Source organism: Setaria viridis, chromosome 9, assembly GCF_005286985.2.
Source record: "Setaria viridis chromosome 9, Setaria_viridis_v4.0, whole genome shotgun sequence".
Classification (NCBI taxonomy): domain Eukaryota; kingdom Viridiplantae; phylum Streptophyta; class Magnoliopsida; order Poales; family Poaceae; genus Setaria; species Setaria viridis.
The window spans coordinates 38,390,993-38,408,332 of record NC_048271.2 but is presented as its reverse complement, the minus strand read 5'-3'; the positions used below and the strand labels follow the sequence as shown (position 1 = coordinate 38,408,332).

General features: G+C 45.5%; 2 protein-coding genes across 2 annotated transcripts; one reads left to right on the top strand and one right to left on the bottom strand.

Annotated features, from left to right (window-relative positions):
- Window positions 1–203: 203 nt before the first annotated feature.
- Window positions 204–3,774, bottom strand: LOC117840479 (serine carboxypeptidase-like 34). The gene is made up of 10 exons (XM_072290845.1): window positions 3,380–3,774; window positions 3,176–3,266; window positions 2,968–3,063; window positions 2,788–2,852; window positions 2,615–2,703; window positions 2,224–2,505; window positions 1,969–2,105; window positions 1,747–1,842; window positions 1,504–1,609; window positions 204–592 (listed from the first exon to the last, which is right to left on the bottom strand). The coding sequence occupies exons 1-10, from the start codon at window positions 3,654–3,656 to the stop codon at window positions 443–445; spliced, it is 1,389 nt and encodes a 462-aa protein (XP_072146946.1). The 5' UTR covers window positions 3,657–3,774; the 3' UTR covers window positions 204–442.
- An 11,830-nt stretch (window positions 3,775–15,604) lies between these two features.
- Window positions 15,605–16,786, top strand: LOC117836464 (protein EXORDIUM-like 5). Its single transcript, XM_034715897.2, has one exon. It carries the CDS (start codon window positions 15,676–15,678, stop codon window positions 16,675–16,677), a length of 1,002 nt encoding a protein of 333 aa, XP_034571788.1. The 5' UTR covers window positions 15,605–15,675; the 3' UTR covers window positions 16,678–16,786.
- Window positions 16,787–17,340: the final 554 nt, after the last annotated feature.

Below are 17,340 nucleotides of genomic sequence, written 5' to 3'. Positions count from 1 at the left end.
ATGAACGAGGAAATTAACCGTAAGGTTGTGTAATGTTGGCTTGTGATCATACATAAATAAGGAAGGCGCTAGCTTGTGTGATGAGAAGAAGGATGCTCTGGATTTTGTGCTTGCTGCGGGACGTTTTGTTCTGGATTTTCTTTTCCTTCGCCGGTGTACAACACCCTAAGAAAATCCTACCCAAAAAACGTGATGATGTGAGGATCATTCATGCCGGCTGCGGCCGGCCTTCTGTAACGGTTTTCGTCGTGTTCCCCGTTACTTTCTTTTTAGAAGCAGTCAATTAAGGCACACTTATCACAGCACTGTTTCATTCCAAGAACACACGGAGACACAGTAGCACTACATGCTGACAGAACAATCTTCAAGATACCCATGCACGGATGATCACTACTGTTTCTTTATTCAGTAGCGCGTCCGTGTTCCTTGAGACAACATTTTTCTAGAACGGCTTGGAGGGCAGGTTCGTGTTGGCCAGGAAGTGCTTGAAGAGCTCGAGCGCTTGCGCGGGCTGCGTTGACGGGACCATGTGGCCGGCCCCTCTCACGGTGACAAACGTCAGGCCATCGTACACCACGGTCCAGCCGCCAACCTACAAAAGCAGCACAAAGACAACAAGGTACCGGTAAGTAAGGATGTGTGAGATAGCGACATGGAATCAGTTTTCAGCAAGCTTCAATTCAATTTGTCACTTTGATGTCGTGAGGCGCATGCACGTTTTCTATTCAGGGGTGAGGCGCATGCACGTTTTCTATTCAGGGGCCAAATAATTGGAAGGTGCTCAAGCATTTGATCAGTTACTTTTATTAGCTTCCAAACTGGGAAGCTGGAGAACCTGATGCTTCACAACAACTGAGATATTTGGTCCTATATTTGGGGAAACTGTCAGTTTACTGCAAGAGCAGCATACAAACACCTAACAGGTACTGCACAGGTGCACCCGGTCTACAAATGGCTTTGGAAATCTAAGTGCCAGAACAAGCATAAAGTGTTTTTTTGGCTAGTACTTAAAGATCGGTTAAGCACAAGAAATGTTCTCAGGAGAAAACATATGGTTTTACAATTTACACTTGGGACTTTTCATTGATCTACAGGCTCAACCATATCATATTATGGAACAACTCAGAGCTCAGCTAAGAGTACCTTTTTTTATGGAAATCATAATACTCATGTGCTGGAGTATTTGGATTAGTAGAAATGATATCATCTTCAAAGGGATTATCTCCACAATTCAGTCTTGTCTAGATCTCTTCAGAATTGTTTTTACTGAGGCGATTTATAGAGCCAAAGATACCCAAAAATGCCTCATGTCTCAATGGCTAGACCAACATCTGTAATCTTCCTGATTTTTTTCTTTCTTTTTTCGTTTCATGATTTTTTCCGGATGTAACTTTACCCTTCCTTTTATGCTTTAATATATATATTCAGTAGGGTACTTCCCCTCCTGTTGCTTCAAAAAAATATTGGAAGGTGCTGGACCTGTTCAGCGGCTCTGCGTTTTACCTGCTTGCGATGGAACCACGGCGACCAGTCCTCTTTGATTTGCAGGCCAAGCTTCTTCAGCGTGTACCGGGTTGACGTGGTTGGGATTCTTGCGTCTGTGTCGCCGCTGCTCATCACAGAAAGAACATTGAGAAAAGGACCACAATGGATGAAGATCGTAGCTTGGTATAGACATGTTGTTGACAAGTGCGGCATTGGCTAAACACCATTTGGAGTTATGTTTCAGATGCAGAGAAATTTTACCTGAAAATCCATATCCGGAGCCCTGCCTCCACCAGCTTCTTGACTACTGGAACGACTGTCAGGTCAGAATCTTTCCATGCGTTGCTGATCGAATTACTGAAAGAAAAAGATTCATTACGACGATCAAGGTAATGCCGGGGCAAAACGAAAGCTTTGTTTCCATCACCAATAAAACATGCTTCTGAAATCTGAATCCACGTAAAGCCTCTGTAGTAAAATTACCGGCAAAGCGAAAAGGCATGCGGCATTCCTGTGATATCCGCGTGCAGAGCCTTCTGCACATCCTTGCGGTTGAAATATTCAGTCGCGTATGTTTGCGTGCACGGATCGTACCCCATCGGCATCTTCATAAGATCGAGCTGATAATTCGCGCAGCACGAAAGAAAAACATAGATCAATCAGACACGCGATACTGAGATGAGAGGGAAAAAACAAAAGACTGCAACTCATGCTGGCACTGAAGTTCAGGGCGCTTACACGGCCGCTACTGGTCCGCCCGATCTGCGCCGAGAATGACGAGTTGAAATCCGGGTACCCGAGCTCGCACCGATCAGTGTACAAGCTGTAGATGTCGATGATGTTGTAGAGAGCGGTGAACTGACCGATGTCCGCGGTGCACTCCGGGGACAGGTCTACCAAGCTGAAGTTGCAGTTCTTCTGGAAGTCGCTGTAGAGATTGTCCGAGATGATGGCGTGGTGCCACGCGGAGTCGACGATCCCCCAGAGATCAGTGTCCCCGTCCATGTAGGCGTTGCCAATCTGGGACCCAAGTTCAGGCAGATGAATGCTAGTAGTCAGCATCTTACTTCTGAAGAAAAGTTCAGGGATTACTAGTGGTTCAGAGCATCAGACATTTCTTACTGCATACCAGTATGCCTTTGAAGTTAATGTAATTTTCTTTGGAGGCCTTCTTGTTCTCCTCCAAAATGACGTTTGCAAGCTGGGGAATGTAATGTCCTGGAAAGCAGAAAGCTGAATATACCTCTGCCAGCAAATAAATCGATCAAATTTAATTTGGATGGGTAAGTTCAGTAGCTTCACCAGCGTAGCTCTCTCCAGCGATGTAGAACTCCTTGGCTTTGTGCTGGAGGAACCTCTGGAACCACCTGACGAGGAAAGTGTATGAACCGTGTGCTGCAGCAGACAGCGATTCGGTTACCGGTCATGTTTGCTACTCTCTTTTGTTTTTACAGTGATCAGACGTATCTGTCAGGAAGATACCTGTGGAATTGTCTCCCGGTGGATCTTTTTCGAAGGGCGTGTTCGTGTACGAAAATCCAACGCCCGCTGGAGAGTCCAGGAACAGCAGATTGGCAGCTGAAATACCATCACACGGTCAGGTACATGCTTCCATTTTTACAGCCAAAGACAAGACTATGGCAAGCTAATTCTGCCGGGTTTTTTTCACTTGCCTTGATTCCAAGCATACGGGTTGAGCTCAAGCTCAGGCACATCTTTCTTCACCAGGAATGGCCCAAGCTCCTGTGACTGTCCAAACCCAATGGAAGAACAGCCAGGCCCTGAACAATGCAAGAACAAATAGCACGAAAATCTTCAAATTACAGAGTTATCTGAATATCAGCTCTTTTAAAAAATCAGACGTTAGTACAGATGCAGGCAGGCAGTCAGTAACCTCCATTCAGCCACAGGACCAGTGGCTTCTCGTCAGGCTTGTCCGTGGCCTCGAAGAACCAATAGAACAGTGCCTTGCCTAGGTACTCATCGGTCGTGACGTACCCGGAGTACTGCTTGAATGCAGGCGAGTAGCTCGGCTGCCCCGGCAGGGACAGAACACGGTCGAGCTCTTGCACGGCTATCGTGGCTGCATCGAGGCTGCCTGCGTCAGGCCGTGCTGCCAATGCCAGTGCAAGAGCGCTGAGGAGCAAGGAGGATAAGGTGTAAGCCTTCATTGCTCAAGGTTTCCTTTAGTTGCCGTTGCAGGAACGTTAGGGGCGAAGGTTTAGTATTTATAGTACGAGCTAAAGCATTGTGAAGGAAGTAGGGACAAATATATCATGCTTGGCCCTTGGCCGGCTTGAACTTTTCTTTGATCGCTTTGTTCTCATGAATTTCGTGCCTCGACTAGTTACATGCCTTGTTCTGCTAGGTAAAAACTTTGGTTTCTTAGTGTTACTAAGACGGGGAAGGAGGGTATTTTTTTTTAACGAACTGGAAGAAGGGCATTGTGAAAATGATTTAAACTTTAGTTCTTGATCATATTCTAGCCAAAAGATCAACCCAAGCATTTTTTTTGTTCTAAAGCTATGAATATAAATTCAATATTTGATTTACAAACATGGATGTATCGACCTAGGTTATTCAAGCTGAAAGTTTCAGCAAAGTCTAATGCAATCAAATACTAGTACCTGACTGGGTAAAAAACTGAAGATCGGCAACTGCAAATAGTTTATCAGGTGTTACCGCGTTGAGAGTGACAAGCGCTTCCATTTTGTGCATTTCCATGAAACAAACAACTTGATCTGAAAGAAAGTATCAAGAAGGCATTATCCCTCTAAGCATCATCATCTGAAAAGGACATTTTTATGGAATACAAATACCGAGTCTCCGATAGTAACAAAATCAAAGATAATACGATAGGAGTAAGAGGACGCAGCAGATGTGTCCAACTCAGCAGATCGAGTGGTCATCGCAAATGATACATGGACAATGAGTCGCTAATTTCCTATTCTCCTTTCGTGGCTTGATTTGTAGATTGCCAACAAAAATGCCGAGCTTCTGCAGCACCAGAATCATTCCAGAATTTGAGGTCGAATCAAACTTGAAAAGGTATCTTTCTTAAATCACTGAACCTCCCACTACTGGAAAAGAATCTATTAGTACCGGGTCCAACCCCCAATGATCACTCACCCGATACTAGAACAATCCTTTAGTACTCGTCGATACGTTAACATTAACTAGTTTTGCGCTAAAAAATATTTTAAATTCCAGGGAGTCACAATTCATGCGATTTTTCATGCAAAATATGCGCATGCCCGATGCGTGGGATTCGACTCAGGACCTCTTGCCACGCGTGTACCCTCCTTACCATCTCACCTACACAACACATGTGATAGGGTAAGAAATGCTTTCTTTTGAAGTATCCTGTGGTGCACCCTTTAGTACTCGTTGGTAACACTAACGGGTACTAAAGGTGACTTTTAGTTGCGGTTGGTAATACCAACCGGTACTACAACCTTGGGGAGCATTAGTGCTGGGCCGTACTTTTAGTACCGGTTTTTGTTACCACCCGGTACTAAAAGACCTTCGGGGGCTATCGAATTTAGACATGGTAGCATTAGTACCGGGTCCAAATTTGACTGGTATCTATGTGGGGAATGGAAAGTTATTTTTTGTAGTAGTGTCTAGTTTGTTAAATTTCAAATCCATTCTCTATAAAAGGATCATCAAAGGAACAATCCTCATTATCACTATCATCATCATCAGATATAGAATGAAACAATTATTTTCATTGTATTGCGCCATCACTCGATTCTAAACACTCAGTAAAACTTCTAAAACTGGTTGAAATTTACCTGGTCCAAAGGATTGACTATAAAGTTATGATGCCAATTGTTATGTAGCAACTTCATAAAATAAACTAATTCAACTCAACCTCACAAGCTTGACGTTTGCTATCAACTCTCAAGTCGGAAAGTTGAGAGTGAATTGTGAAATATCTGATTGTATTGCAATAGCCTCAAAGGGCCAAATATATTACGTGAAAGAAGGCTCTAGACTATAATAAACTACCTAAACTAACCTTGACATACATCACTTAACGTCCCCCTCCCAAACTCAATGTAGGTGGCAAAGCATTGAGTTGGAAGGTACAACACTAAGATTACACTAACAGATGATACTAGATGACACTACCGAACATCTAAAGCACAATATTGAAGATACTATCAAAACTAAAGCATGCAACTCTTAAATGAAAAGTTAGTGTAGCAAGCCATCTCCTCCATTTCAAAACTTCACATATGAATCTTGATTTTGAGAATTTGCGCTTGACAAAGATAGTGATATGCCAAATCAAGCAAAATGGAGAATGGAGATGAAACCATAGTTGCAAGATGGAAAAATGTGATACTATTGTGTTTATGACTACAGTTTTATTTGTATTCCCCAAGTCATACGAGATACTTTTTAATTTGAAATTTCTATAGAAATATGTAGGCATAATGTCACTATATAGTATATACAAACAAGCTTATGTCAGTTAAAAATAGATTGAATTTGATCTGCCGGAGAGACATGTTATATATGATGGAGACTCCCAAGTGATCTTAATCAATTGGCTACCACACGCAACGGACGACGCGCAAGGAGCGGATCATGGGGTAAATCTTCTTTTGATAATAATGCATGGCTCATTCCGATGTTCACTGCAGCATCAATTCTAGCCACACATGCCTTCGCTTATGACTTTTGCATAGAAAACATCAATGAAATGATCTGATATTCAGGATCTTAGATCACCCACCTAACTAGCATCATCCCAGATCACCCATCCCATTCTCCATCTCCACGTACTTAGTAGTGGCATAAAAGCTCCATCCACATTTATTTTATTTATGCTTCATAAAAATAGTTATGTTGCTCCTCCATTTCTTATGGATTTCCTTTAAGTAGTAGAGATTTTGTTTTGTTTTCTAGTTCAAATTGATCAAAAAGAGCAGTTTCTCACGTCACCACACATGAGGGCACGTGTTCTATTCGACGGCTGGAGTGTGCCCAAAACAACATCTACCAAAACCGGAACTTCCAGTTTTGACTCAGGCAGAGTGAACCCCCAAACTAATAAAGCACAAATGAGCTTGAGATTAAATCAAGCGTGAGGTGTAAGCTAAAGGGTGTTTCTCAACAGATTCACAAAATTCCTACAATCATAAACACCCAAGTTGATCAACAAAATTCACAAATATAACAATGAACTTGTTTCACAAATACACCCGAGTAAAGATCAAAACAGCGAAGAGACACACGGATTTGTTTCACTGAAGTTCTGATTCACCCAAAGGAGAATCTTACATCTCCAAATCTATAGGATATGAGTATTTTGCAACTCCCTTCCACCGAGTCGGGACTTTTTCAACTGCTTCTCCACTTCACTAGATAGCTTCTTCCCTTGCGGAGGTGAAGCAAAATCTGTACAAACTCTCTCGGCACTCACCACAACCTTGGGAGCTCCTAGACAATGCCTAGACTTCTATGAGGCAAATCTCCAAGAGTAACAAACGCTTCACTTGAAACTTGATAAGGCAAAATAGTGCTTAAGGGTTTATGTGCTCTCTAATATTCACAATGGCCCCTTTCTACTACCCAACTCAATAGATCTTGCTATAACCACACAACCTCTTAAAGAGGGGTTGGGAGAGCTATCTTGGCTTTAGCTTAGCTTAGAAGGAAGCACACCAACAACCTCAGCAACAACAGCTAGCAATAGGGGAGGACGTGGAGTATAAATACTTTCGGTTAGAGATCAATAGAAACCAAAACCACCGGTTTCCCAAAACCAGATCCTCTAGTTTTTCAAACCAGATAGCCATCAGAGACACATGTTACCAAAATTGATTTATCAAAACTGAAACCGGGTTCCAATTTTGGCATTGCATAGCTCATTATGTGCGCACGTGCGGCCTTTGTGTCTCTCATCACTTCACTAGGATACTTGAGCACGGAGACTTTGTCAAATGACCATGTGATGCATCCTTCTTGATAATACCATATACCTATACTCACAATCAAATATAAACTCAATTTCATCCACTTGAGCTTCAACACTTTGATTCATGCCATACTTGATCAATATATCTTCATGAGGTCCGCGTCCAACTTTGTCTCATTATTTTGAGCACTTTAACCTTGAGCAAGTGACTTGGACCAATATATTAGCTTGTATGAAATGAAGTCCAATTCTAGATGGCAAGTCACCCTTCTTCTCTTCATAAGCACATCAATGAGTTGATCTTTCCAATATGGGCCTCTTTTGTCTTTTGATCCCTTGGTGTCAATCCCACTTCTTGTTTCTTCACCATGCTTGCCCTCTATCTTGCTTAGTTCCTCCAAATAACACCTTTGATCAACACCTTCTAACCAAATAACATCTTGAGTCTCACACTTGCTTGCATCACAATATCTCCACTTTTTTGAAAACCACTCATCCATATTGATTTTACTTTAATACTTGATATAGATCAAATATTTGTGTCTAACATGTAATCACCAATCCTTTATACTTGCTTTATTCCAAGCAATCTTTCAATATGAGACCATTGAATATGCATATCTCCAATTCTCATTTTAATCCATCTACTTTAGCTTGTTTTCTTTGTCACGTACTCAATGCCATTGACCATTGTTGACACCGGATTTTGGCAGTTTATCCAATAAAATCCGAAGTAAGGAAAGGCATCGGCTGATGGCGTACAAGACAAAAAAATCTCTTAAATAGGGGATATTTGTATCTTTTTCCTTTTTCTGTAATAGGAGGTAATAGATATGGACCATTGTAATTTAGTAAAGTCCCTTCGTAACTCTTATAGTAAGCTAATCAGACTCTAGATTGTCTAGGGTATAAATATGTCCCATAGCCATTATAAAAGGGGATCTATCACACATCCAATACAATTTTCCTCTTGGCTCAAGGCCAAACCCTAGGAGTAGGAGTAATGTAGTTTTTGATGACTTCTTCGGTGAACAGGGTTTCATCGCCTCGATGTCCATTTTGCTTGTAAGCATCACATTTATCGAGTGTTCTAGACTTTGATTAATGGCGCATTGCTTTAATTTCATCTAGTTTACATACCAGCTATCGATTCTCACACCATCTCGTAAGGCTGCATCGTTCGACCTCCTGTTAGATTTGATAGAATCAAATTTATCCTGCCTCGATTAAAATCTATCGACTACTTTATCTTCTAAATTTGTTGTGTTGCTTCAATCATCGTATTAATAGAAATCCAACATAGTGCTTTTTCGTCAGCTAATAGTTTCTTTATCTTGGCCTTTGTTGAGCTTTTACCATGCTTTTATCTTATCACATCTAGATTCATCATCATGTAGCCATTAATCTATCACCCTGCTGTCAACGTTGTCTCAATTAGGTTTGATCCGATTGATAGAGATGGCAGGTTAATTGTTATCAGCTTGTTGGTTCTATTTATGATAATTTATTCGCTCGATAATCACCCAACGATCATCATACTACTGTCTGATGGTTTATGCTCATCATGTGTTTATTTAATATGCATGATTCGGCTTCATAAGTTGATAACCTACATCCACGATCATTCAACATGGTTGAATCAGACTACTAGCCGATGAGTTATCTGGTTATTAGCATCGGCTAATATGTGTCCAAACAATAAAGTTCTAGCATTAGCCATTGGTTTATCGGCTCTCTACAATTCTATCATCTAGCTGATGAATCATCATATGTTTTGTTTGTCTAAGTGTTGTATCAAATTAGCATTGTGATTCTATTAACTCACTGATACAACATCATTGCATATCTTGTTAGTGGCAGGATCAAATTGACTGGCACGCTCAAACCTCAAGAAGATAAAGACCTGCACCGGATCTAAGCAGATCTCCTAGGCCTTTATGTGTGGCGCGCAAGGGATCTTCAACCAATTTTTTGCGCCAACAACCATACTTATTTTTCTCATCACATGAGCTCATCGTATATTAATTCCATTGAATTTGCTTGGACAAATATCCATCATTCATATTTATTCCTGCTCATGTGCTCAACAAGTTCATCATGATGAGAAACTATGGAGAGGACCAAAAAATGCTTAAAGAAAGGCATCGAGGTGGAAATGTCCATCAAAGGTTGTCCAAGTCAAGTTGGAGGCCCAACACATAGCAAGTTTATCTCGGAATTCAGAAGCAACCCGTGCTGAATTCGTCGCCCAGATCTCATACCGACTCCATTTTTTGCGTTCTATGTATGCATGGAAAGCTGAGAAGACACATTTTCCAATAGCACCGGTCTCATATTAAAATTCCTTCTGAGTCCACAGAGATTGTTGAAATAATAAGTGGGCATACATAATCTTCAAGGGTGCCGCATCACCTTTTATCGGGCCTCAGGCTGTGTAATTTTATTGGGACCTAGGACCAAGTTGTTGTAATGCACGAAGGGTGCCCTAGGTCGTCCTCCCCCTTGAACACCACCTCTTGGCTCTATAAACTCAGTAGCTGCCGCCTTAGACGTTCGAGGTTTTGCTTAAATTAATCTATCTTTGAACAGTTTCGCCATTTATCGAGTTGTGAGACCCGAACTCGTATTCTTCATATTATTAGCAATATTCAGATTGCATCTACATATCTTGTTCTTGCTTGTGTTCTTCGATTCGCAGGCAGGGATTAACCTTCATGGCCTGCCCGGTTGATAACCATAGGAGAAGTGGTGCTTTGATTGCAGGGTTCGAGTCTTGCTGATCGGAAGCCGAATCATTTGTGTTGTTTCTCCATCAAATCAAGAGTTATCCTTACATGACAGAAGATCGAGCACCCTAGTTCCCATCATATTAGAATCGTGGTGTCATTCAATTCATCAAAGCTCACTAGGGCCTAGATGCACACTTTCAACTATGGCCCAAGTGTTGTAACAAATGACCACAAAGTTTGAATATACATTAGCAAGTTTCCTTCGTGTTTTGCTGGATATCCAATAGCCAAAGTGATTCATGTTTAGGTATTTAAAAAAGTACATTGGTTTTGGAAAAGCTATGAGCGTGTTGCTAACGTCACTCTTTCTAAGTGTTTATAGCTTAAAGTTTTCTTTTCATCTATCTTCTGTACTAATAAAGCACATGGGTTTTTTTTTGAAGAAATTTGTTACTCAAGATTCCAAAGAATTCCCACCTAAACTCACACTTGGCAGGTGCTTGAATAGGCCCAGAATTGGGGGCCGGGGGGGAGGGGGGTTTACCATTATGAAATCATGATTCTTAGATTAACACACCACACCAACTATAATACTCATATGTGTAGTTTGAGAAGAGAGAAGGTGGGAATTGACCTTTTTACCCTCATCTTCAACCTCTGTCTCTCTTATCTCCTCTGCCTCTTACTCCAAATCTTGCTTCAACGCTGCTGGAGATGATGAAGTGTTTGGTCCTTATAAAGCCACACAACACAGGGGCAACGTAGCACCTAACTAAGGATCAGCACAGGCACTCGACACATACATGGGAAATCAGGTGGGGAGGTATGGGTCGGCACAACACGTATGATCTGCAAGCAAACCCCAGGCAGTGGCTCCAATTGTCGCCGCCACCGCTAGCTCGATGAGCGCTAGAGGTACCCCAAAATGTTACCACCACACACTTCTCTCCCAATTTCGCAAGTCCCCTATAATCCCTGCTTGCCGGAGCTCCAGTAAGACGGGCATCCAGTGCCACCGCTGTCCATACCACGTGTGCACGAGCTTAATCTCGAAGAAGGATCTGCATCCACGAACTGACCCGCCACAACCGCGCGCACGGCTCGACACCCTTGATCCAACCTGACCGTTGCCCTGCGCTGATGATGCCGAACCTTGCCGGTGATGGGAAGAATAGAGAATGCGAGGTGGAGGTTGAAGATGAGGGCAAAAAAGGACAATTCCATCACCTTCTCTCTCCTCAAATTAGAAAAATGAGTATTATAATCTCTGAGGTGTGCTATAGCTAAGAACCATGATTTCGTAATGGTACTCGGCCAATTTGAGTGTTTTCGGTGTGCACTAGCCAATTCGATGTTATCACAGTGTCCCGCAGCAAATTTTGCCCTTTTTGATGTTGCACGAGGTGATTTGAGATGTTTCATCGGGTTTACTGGTTGATGTTGCATGATCGATTTTATGTTGTTACTTTTAAATTGTGGCGTTGCATAAGTTATTTTCAGGTATTGCAACTTTTTTTATTTTTTTCCTTTTTTGTTGCCTTCTCGTGTGGCCTCTCCATGCCTGCAGATGAGCCATGTGCAAAGTTACTCTCATGACGCTTGGTGGAGTCTCGGAGTGACGGCTTGTTGGAGCCAACAATGCATATGCGGTCTTTATTAACACCATGACTTCGGTAGTTACATGGAACAAAGCATGTCCATTTGATTCATATCTAACGACCTTGGAACTGTCCGATGAAGCACTACTTTTATTGAATGTCCATGTGCTTTAACACTTCTGAAGTTAGAAACACTTAGCTCAGCTAGTAAAGTTCTTTTTTTTAAGGAAAACCGAGAGCTTTCATTCATTTAGAGGTAGAGTATTACAATCTTTGGCCGCTACCTCCATCAGCTAAGACGGTAGGCAACGACACCAGACATGCACAAGGGCATCAACAAAGGGAAACTTTGAACAACTATCAGCTAGATGATTCGCGTCCTGCCAAACTCAGCACACTTGAAAAGAAGAAAACAATCTACTAAGCTCTCTAATGTCATGCCAGAGACCAACAATCTGCGACCTGTCCGCCATCATCTCCTTCAGTGCATTCACCAGCATGGAGTTATCCACCTCCAGGATCACCCGCATGTAACCCAGTTCATGTGCGAGCTCTAGTCCATCCCGTGCTGCCAATGCCTCTGCCATCAGGGCGTCATCCACTTGGCCCTGCTAGCGCGCTTGCGCCGCCTGCACCTAGCCAAGGTGATCACGCACAACCGTTGCTCCCGATCCAACCCCTATCCAAGCCTCAAAAGCACCATCTGAATTAACCTTCACCCAACCTTCCTTAGGTGCATGCCAGCTCTCCTGTGGTCTGTGGTTACTCCGCACTCCCATTGCTCCCAGGCACACTAGGTCCTCCACCATGTTGGCAACATGCTTCATCGCCGCCTTCGGATTCCAGCGACTCCTTCCATGATCACGGCCATTCCGGTTGGTCCACGTGACCATCCACCACACATAAACAGCGTCGCATCCTCCCAAGAGCATACCTTGCCGGCCAATAAGTCTTTTGCCCAGGACTCTGGATGCAGCTCCGGGAGCTTCCTTCTAGTGGCATCTTGTGCCGCCGCCCAAAACCGACGAGCCTATGGGCAATCAACAATAATATGAAACAAGTTCTACACCGGATTCCCGCAGGCCTCACAATGAGTTTCCTCAATGATGTGCCTTCTTCTCAACTCTGCTTTCGATGGGAGAAACCCATTGATCACACGCCACCAGAAGATCCGCACCTTTGGTGGAACCTTGAGCTTTTCAAGCACCTTCCACCATTGCCCATTGCTTGACATGCCCCCCACACCATGTGCATCATGTACTGGTCATGACTCCTTCTTAAGCAATTGGTATGCCGATCGAACTGAATAGTTGCTAGATCTTTCATATGCCTAGGCAAGCACATCGACATCCATCGTGCGGCTTGGTTGAATTTTCAAAACCTCATTAGCATCTACACATACAAAGGAGCTTCGAATCAGTGGCTCATTCCACTGTCTACCACTTGGATCAAATAACTCATCCACCATATTAACCATTGCTCCCGGTAGTTGAACCAATGGTTTCATTGAAGTTGTCCCATGGATCCAGTTATCCTCCCAAATATTCACCAAAAATCTTGGGCCAATTCGCTTAATAACACCTCTTTTCAGAACATCCTTGCCATGCAGTATCACTCTCCACGCCTCAAAACTCTTCCTCCTTCTGGATGCTGCAAGGAAATCAGAATTTGGGTAGTATTTCCCCTTTAAGACCCTTGAGCATAGCACCTTAGGACGAGTTAAGAGCCTCCATCCTTGTTTCCCTAACATGGCCTGATTAACATGGCCTGATTAACATGGCCATGTCTCTATAGCCCATGCCACCTTCTTCCTTGAGGTCAGTAAGCTTGTTCCACCTTAATCAATGGATCTTATATCATCCATAGAGCTACCCTACCAATAATTGGAGATGTAAGTTGTCATCTTCTAACAAATTGGTGCCGGCAATCTAAAACAGCTCATACAGAAGGTCGGCACCACCTGTGCAGTTGCCTTGATCAACACCTCCTGGCCCGCACAACTCAAAAGATTCTCACTCCACTCGCAGATGAAGTTCCTGATTCTGTCTCTGTCCAGTACGTAGTTGTTTTAAGATATTGCAACTTTTTTTCCTTTTTTTTTGCCTTCTAATGTGGCCTCTCTTTGCCCGCAGATGAGCCATGTGCAAAGTTACTCTCATGACACTGGTGGAGTCTCGGAGCGACGGCTTGTGGGAGCCAACGATGCAGATGCGGCCTTTATTAACACCATGACTTTACTTAGCATGTAGTTACGTGGAACAAAGCATATCCATTTGATTCATATCTAATGACCTTGAAAGTGTTCGATAGAGCAGTACTCTTATCGGACGTCTATGTGCTTTAACACTTCTGAAGTTAGAAACACTTAGCTCAGCTGGTAAGATTTCTTGTGGTGGAACGTGCCCACCAAAGTTCGAGTTCTCGACTCGGCACTGGTGCTCACATTTTTATGAATTTATTCTAGAATTTAACACGCGCTATTCTTTCAGTGGTAGGTAATATGCCCGTCGATAGCGAGGCGTCAATGGTGACTTCATCAATCTCGAGGATTTGCCGACCCAATGTTTCGGAGGTACTCATAGGAGTAGGGTTTCGTACGTGTTCGCAGTGGCAAGTGTGCGTACCTGTAAAAAAAATGTACTGTTGGGGTACGTGGGTACACGTCTGCTCCTGCGGAGAAACTGTAAGGCCTTGTTTAGTTGCCTAACTTTGGAGTGGCAAAATTACTGTAGCAACACTGTAGCGTTTCGTTTGTATTTGTGAATTATTGTCCAAATATTGACTAATTAGGCTTAAAAGATTCGTCTCGCAAAGTACAACAATACTGTGCAATTAGTTTTTAATTTCGTCTACATTTAGTACTTCATGCATGTACCGCAAGTTTGATGTGATGGGGAATCTTCTTTTTTATAGTGCCAAAGTTGAGATTTGGGTGTGAACTAAACAACGCCTAATCCTGTTCGTTGAATCGAAACGCGTCCGCGAGACGGGCAAACCATAACGGGAAGGACCGCGACCACCTGAGCAGTTCGAACAAAAAGCAGCTGCGCTTGCGGGAAGCAACAGAGCAAAATATCTCGCATGTGCTTTGCGCCTGCGCGACACGGAAGGATCCTTGTACCGCGGTGCAATGCAGCTAGCTGCGATCGTCCTGATCTTGCAATGAACGCAGCCAACCACCTCCATGGTCCATGCGAGGGTACGGTGCCCTGCCGGCCGCTGTCCCACACCTCTGGATCGGACTCAGGGCAGAGGACACGCCCTCGGCCCTCCTCTCCTTCGTCGCTTTCCTGGACAGTGGCGAAACCCTGTAGCAGCAAATGAGCACGCGCCCCAGCTGGACCCGGTTCACGAATCAGGTGCACCGCAGAAAACATTCCTGACCACTATTCCTTCTCAGTTTCGTTCATCGATCATCAGTTGCTCGCGAGTAGCGGGGAAAATCTCTGCCGGCCGGTCACCGGGAGAACCCTGTTGAGAGCTCGAGATAGCACTGGTAAATAACCCAACGAAATCGACGAAATTTTTCCAAACAATTCGAATTTCGCCCAGTTTTGTTCATTCGAGATCAAGTTGGTTTGAATTTGTGAAGGGCTTCTTCGTGCGTGACGTATCCATACCTCGCTGCCCATTGTTCAGGCATGACTCCGCCACCAACTCACGGGCCACGGCATCACTCTCCCCTCAGTCACTCTCTCAGGCGTCCATGCGCCGGCCTCACTCAGCAACCGCGCGATTGCATGCAAGCAGCTGTCTCCAGCTTCCACCTCCAATCCCATCGGTGCCAGTTGCCAGCCCACCCTGCCATCCTGCCTCCCACCACCGCTAGGCGCTAGCTCTCCCCTCCTTTATAACACTCGCCGCATGCTCCTCTCTCTCTTCACTCACTCACAGTCACAGTAACACAAGCACCTGAGCGCTCAGACAGGTCGGAATGGCGCTCGCCGCCGCCGTCCTCCTCTTGCTCCCTGGCATTCTCTTCACAGCGATGGCGGCCACGCCGTACCCTCACGGCCGCGGCGGCGACCCGCTCCTCGGCGCGTCCAAGAAGTACGAGGGCAGCTCCGACCTGGTGGACCTCCGGTACCACATGGGTCCCGTCCTCTCCGCCGCGCCGCTCCGCCTCTACGTGCTCTGGTACGGGCGCTGGGACCCCGCGCACCAGGCCCCGGTCCGCGACTTCCTCCTCTCCATCTCCGACCCGTCCCCGCCGCGGCCCTCCGTTGCGGACTGGTGGGCCACCGCCGCGCTCTACGCCGACCAGACCCTCGCCAACGTCACCCGACGCGTCGCGCTCGCGGGGGAGGCCGCCGACGAGTCCGCCTCGCTCGGCCGCTCGCTCTCCCGCCTCGACATCCAGCGGGTGCTCGCCTCGACCGTCGCCGCGGGCCACCTCCCCGCGGACACCCGCGGCGGCGCCTACCTCGTGCTCACGGCGCCCGGCGTCGGCGTCCAGGACTTCTGCCGCGCCGTCTGCGGCTTCCACTACTTCACCTTCCCGTCGCTCGTCGGCCACACGCTCCCCTACGCGTGGGTCGGACACAGCGGGGGGCGCTGCGCCGACGTCTGCGCCTACCCGTTCGCGCTGCCGTCCTACATGTCCCGGAGCGGCATGGCGGCGCTGCGCCCGCCCAACGGTGACGCGGGCGTCGACGGCATGGTCAGCGTCATCGCGCACGAGCTGGCCGAGCTCGCCACCAACCCGCTCATCAACGCGTGGTACGCCGGGGAGGACCCCACCGCGCCCACCGAGATCGCTGACCTCTGCGAGGGGGTGTACGGGACGGGCGGCGGCGGCGGGTACGCCGGGAAGGTGGCGGTGGACAAGCAGGGGAGGAGCTGGAATGTGAACGGCAGGAAGGGGAGGAAGTTCTTGGTGCAGTGGCTTTGGAGCCCAGAGGCTAAGGCCTGCGTGGGGCCCAACGCCAGTGACTAAGCTGCGTTCGTCACCGCTAGCATGTAGGAGTAGAATATTATAGGAGCATTATCGTTTTGGGCGATTTGTAATCGTATTTTTTCAATTTATAAAGCTATTAATTCGATTATTATTCGTATTTGGGCCATCTACCCGCCGACCCAACCCAAGCTCTCCACGAGGAACAAACCTGGAGAAGAAGAGTTCTTGTTCTTGTTGTGACACGCAGCTACTTGCCAGCGAAGCCGTCTGAGAGGAATCGATCGTCCGGCGTCCGGCGTCGTCGTGACCGACGAACCCAGCATCGTAGTCATGGCGCAGATGCAGGGCAGGTTCGGCAACCCGGCGTTCTTCGCCGGGAAGCAGCTGGCCGGCTACGAGGTCGGCGCGCTCGCGGAGAAGCTAAGGTAGTGTTTGGTTGGCTCAAATGTAATGTAATCTGATTACTGAAGGTAACGAATCCTATTACATATGTTTGGTTGCGGTGGTTTGTAATCAATTGACACTGTAATCGAATCCCTTACCTAAATAATATCTATACAAGCTTGTTACCCCTCCTCCCCCACCGTAATCAGATATAGCACCCACACAGTAATCTGATTACGTTACCAGAGTGCAACCAAACAAAGAGGGCAATCACCTATTCCACCTCTAAATACAATGTAATCTGATTCCCTTTGCGTT

What these genes read in the sequence shown, in the direction of transcription:
- LOC117840479 (XM_072290845.1), bottom strand. Translation starts at nt 3,656, where the DNA reads ATGAAGGCTTACACCTTATCCTCCTTGCTCCTCAGCGCTCTTGCACTG. An exon ending in CCTGAGCTTGAGCTCAACCC is followed by an intron (nt 3,064 to 3,175) that starts GTATGCTTGGAA and finishes ATGGTATTTCAG; the next exon opens with CTGCCAATCTGCTGTTCCTG. An exon ending in CATGCCTTTTCGCTTTGCCG is followed by an intron (nt 1,843 to 1,968) that starts GTAATTTTACTA and finishes TTTTTCTTTCAG; the next exon opens with TAATTCGATCAGCAACGCAT.
- LOC117836464 (XM_034715897.2), top strand. Translation starts at nt 15,676, where the DNA reads ATGGCGCTCGCCGCCGCCGTCCTCCTCTTGCTCCCTGGCATTCTCTTC.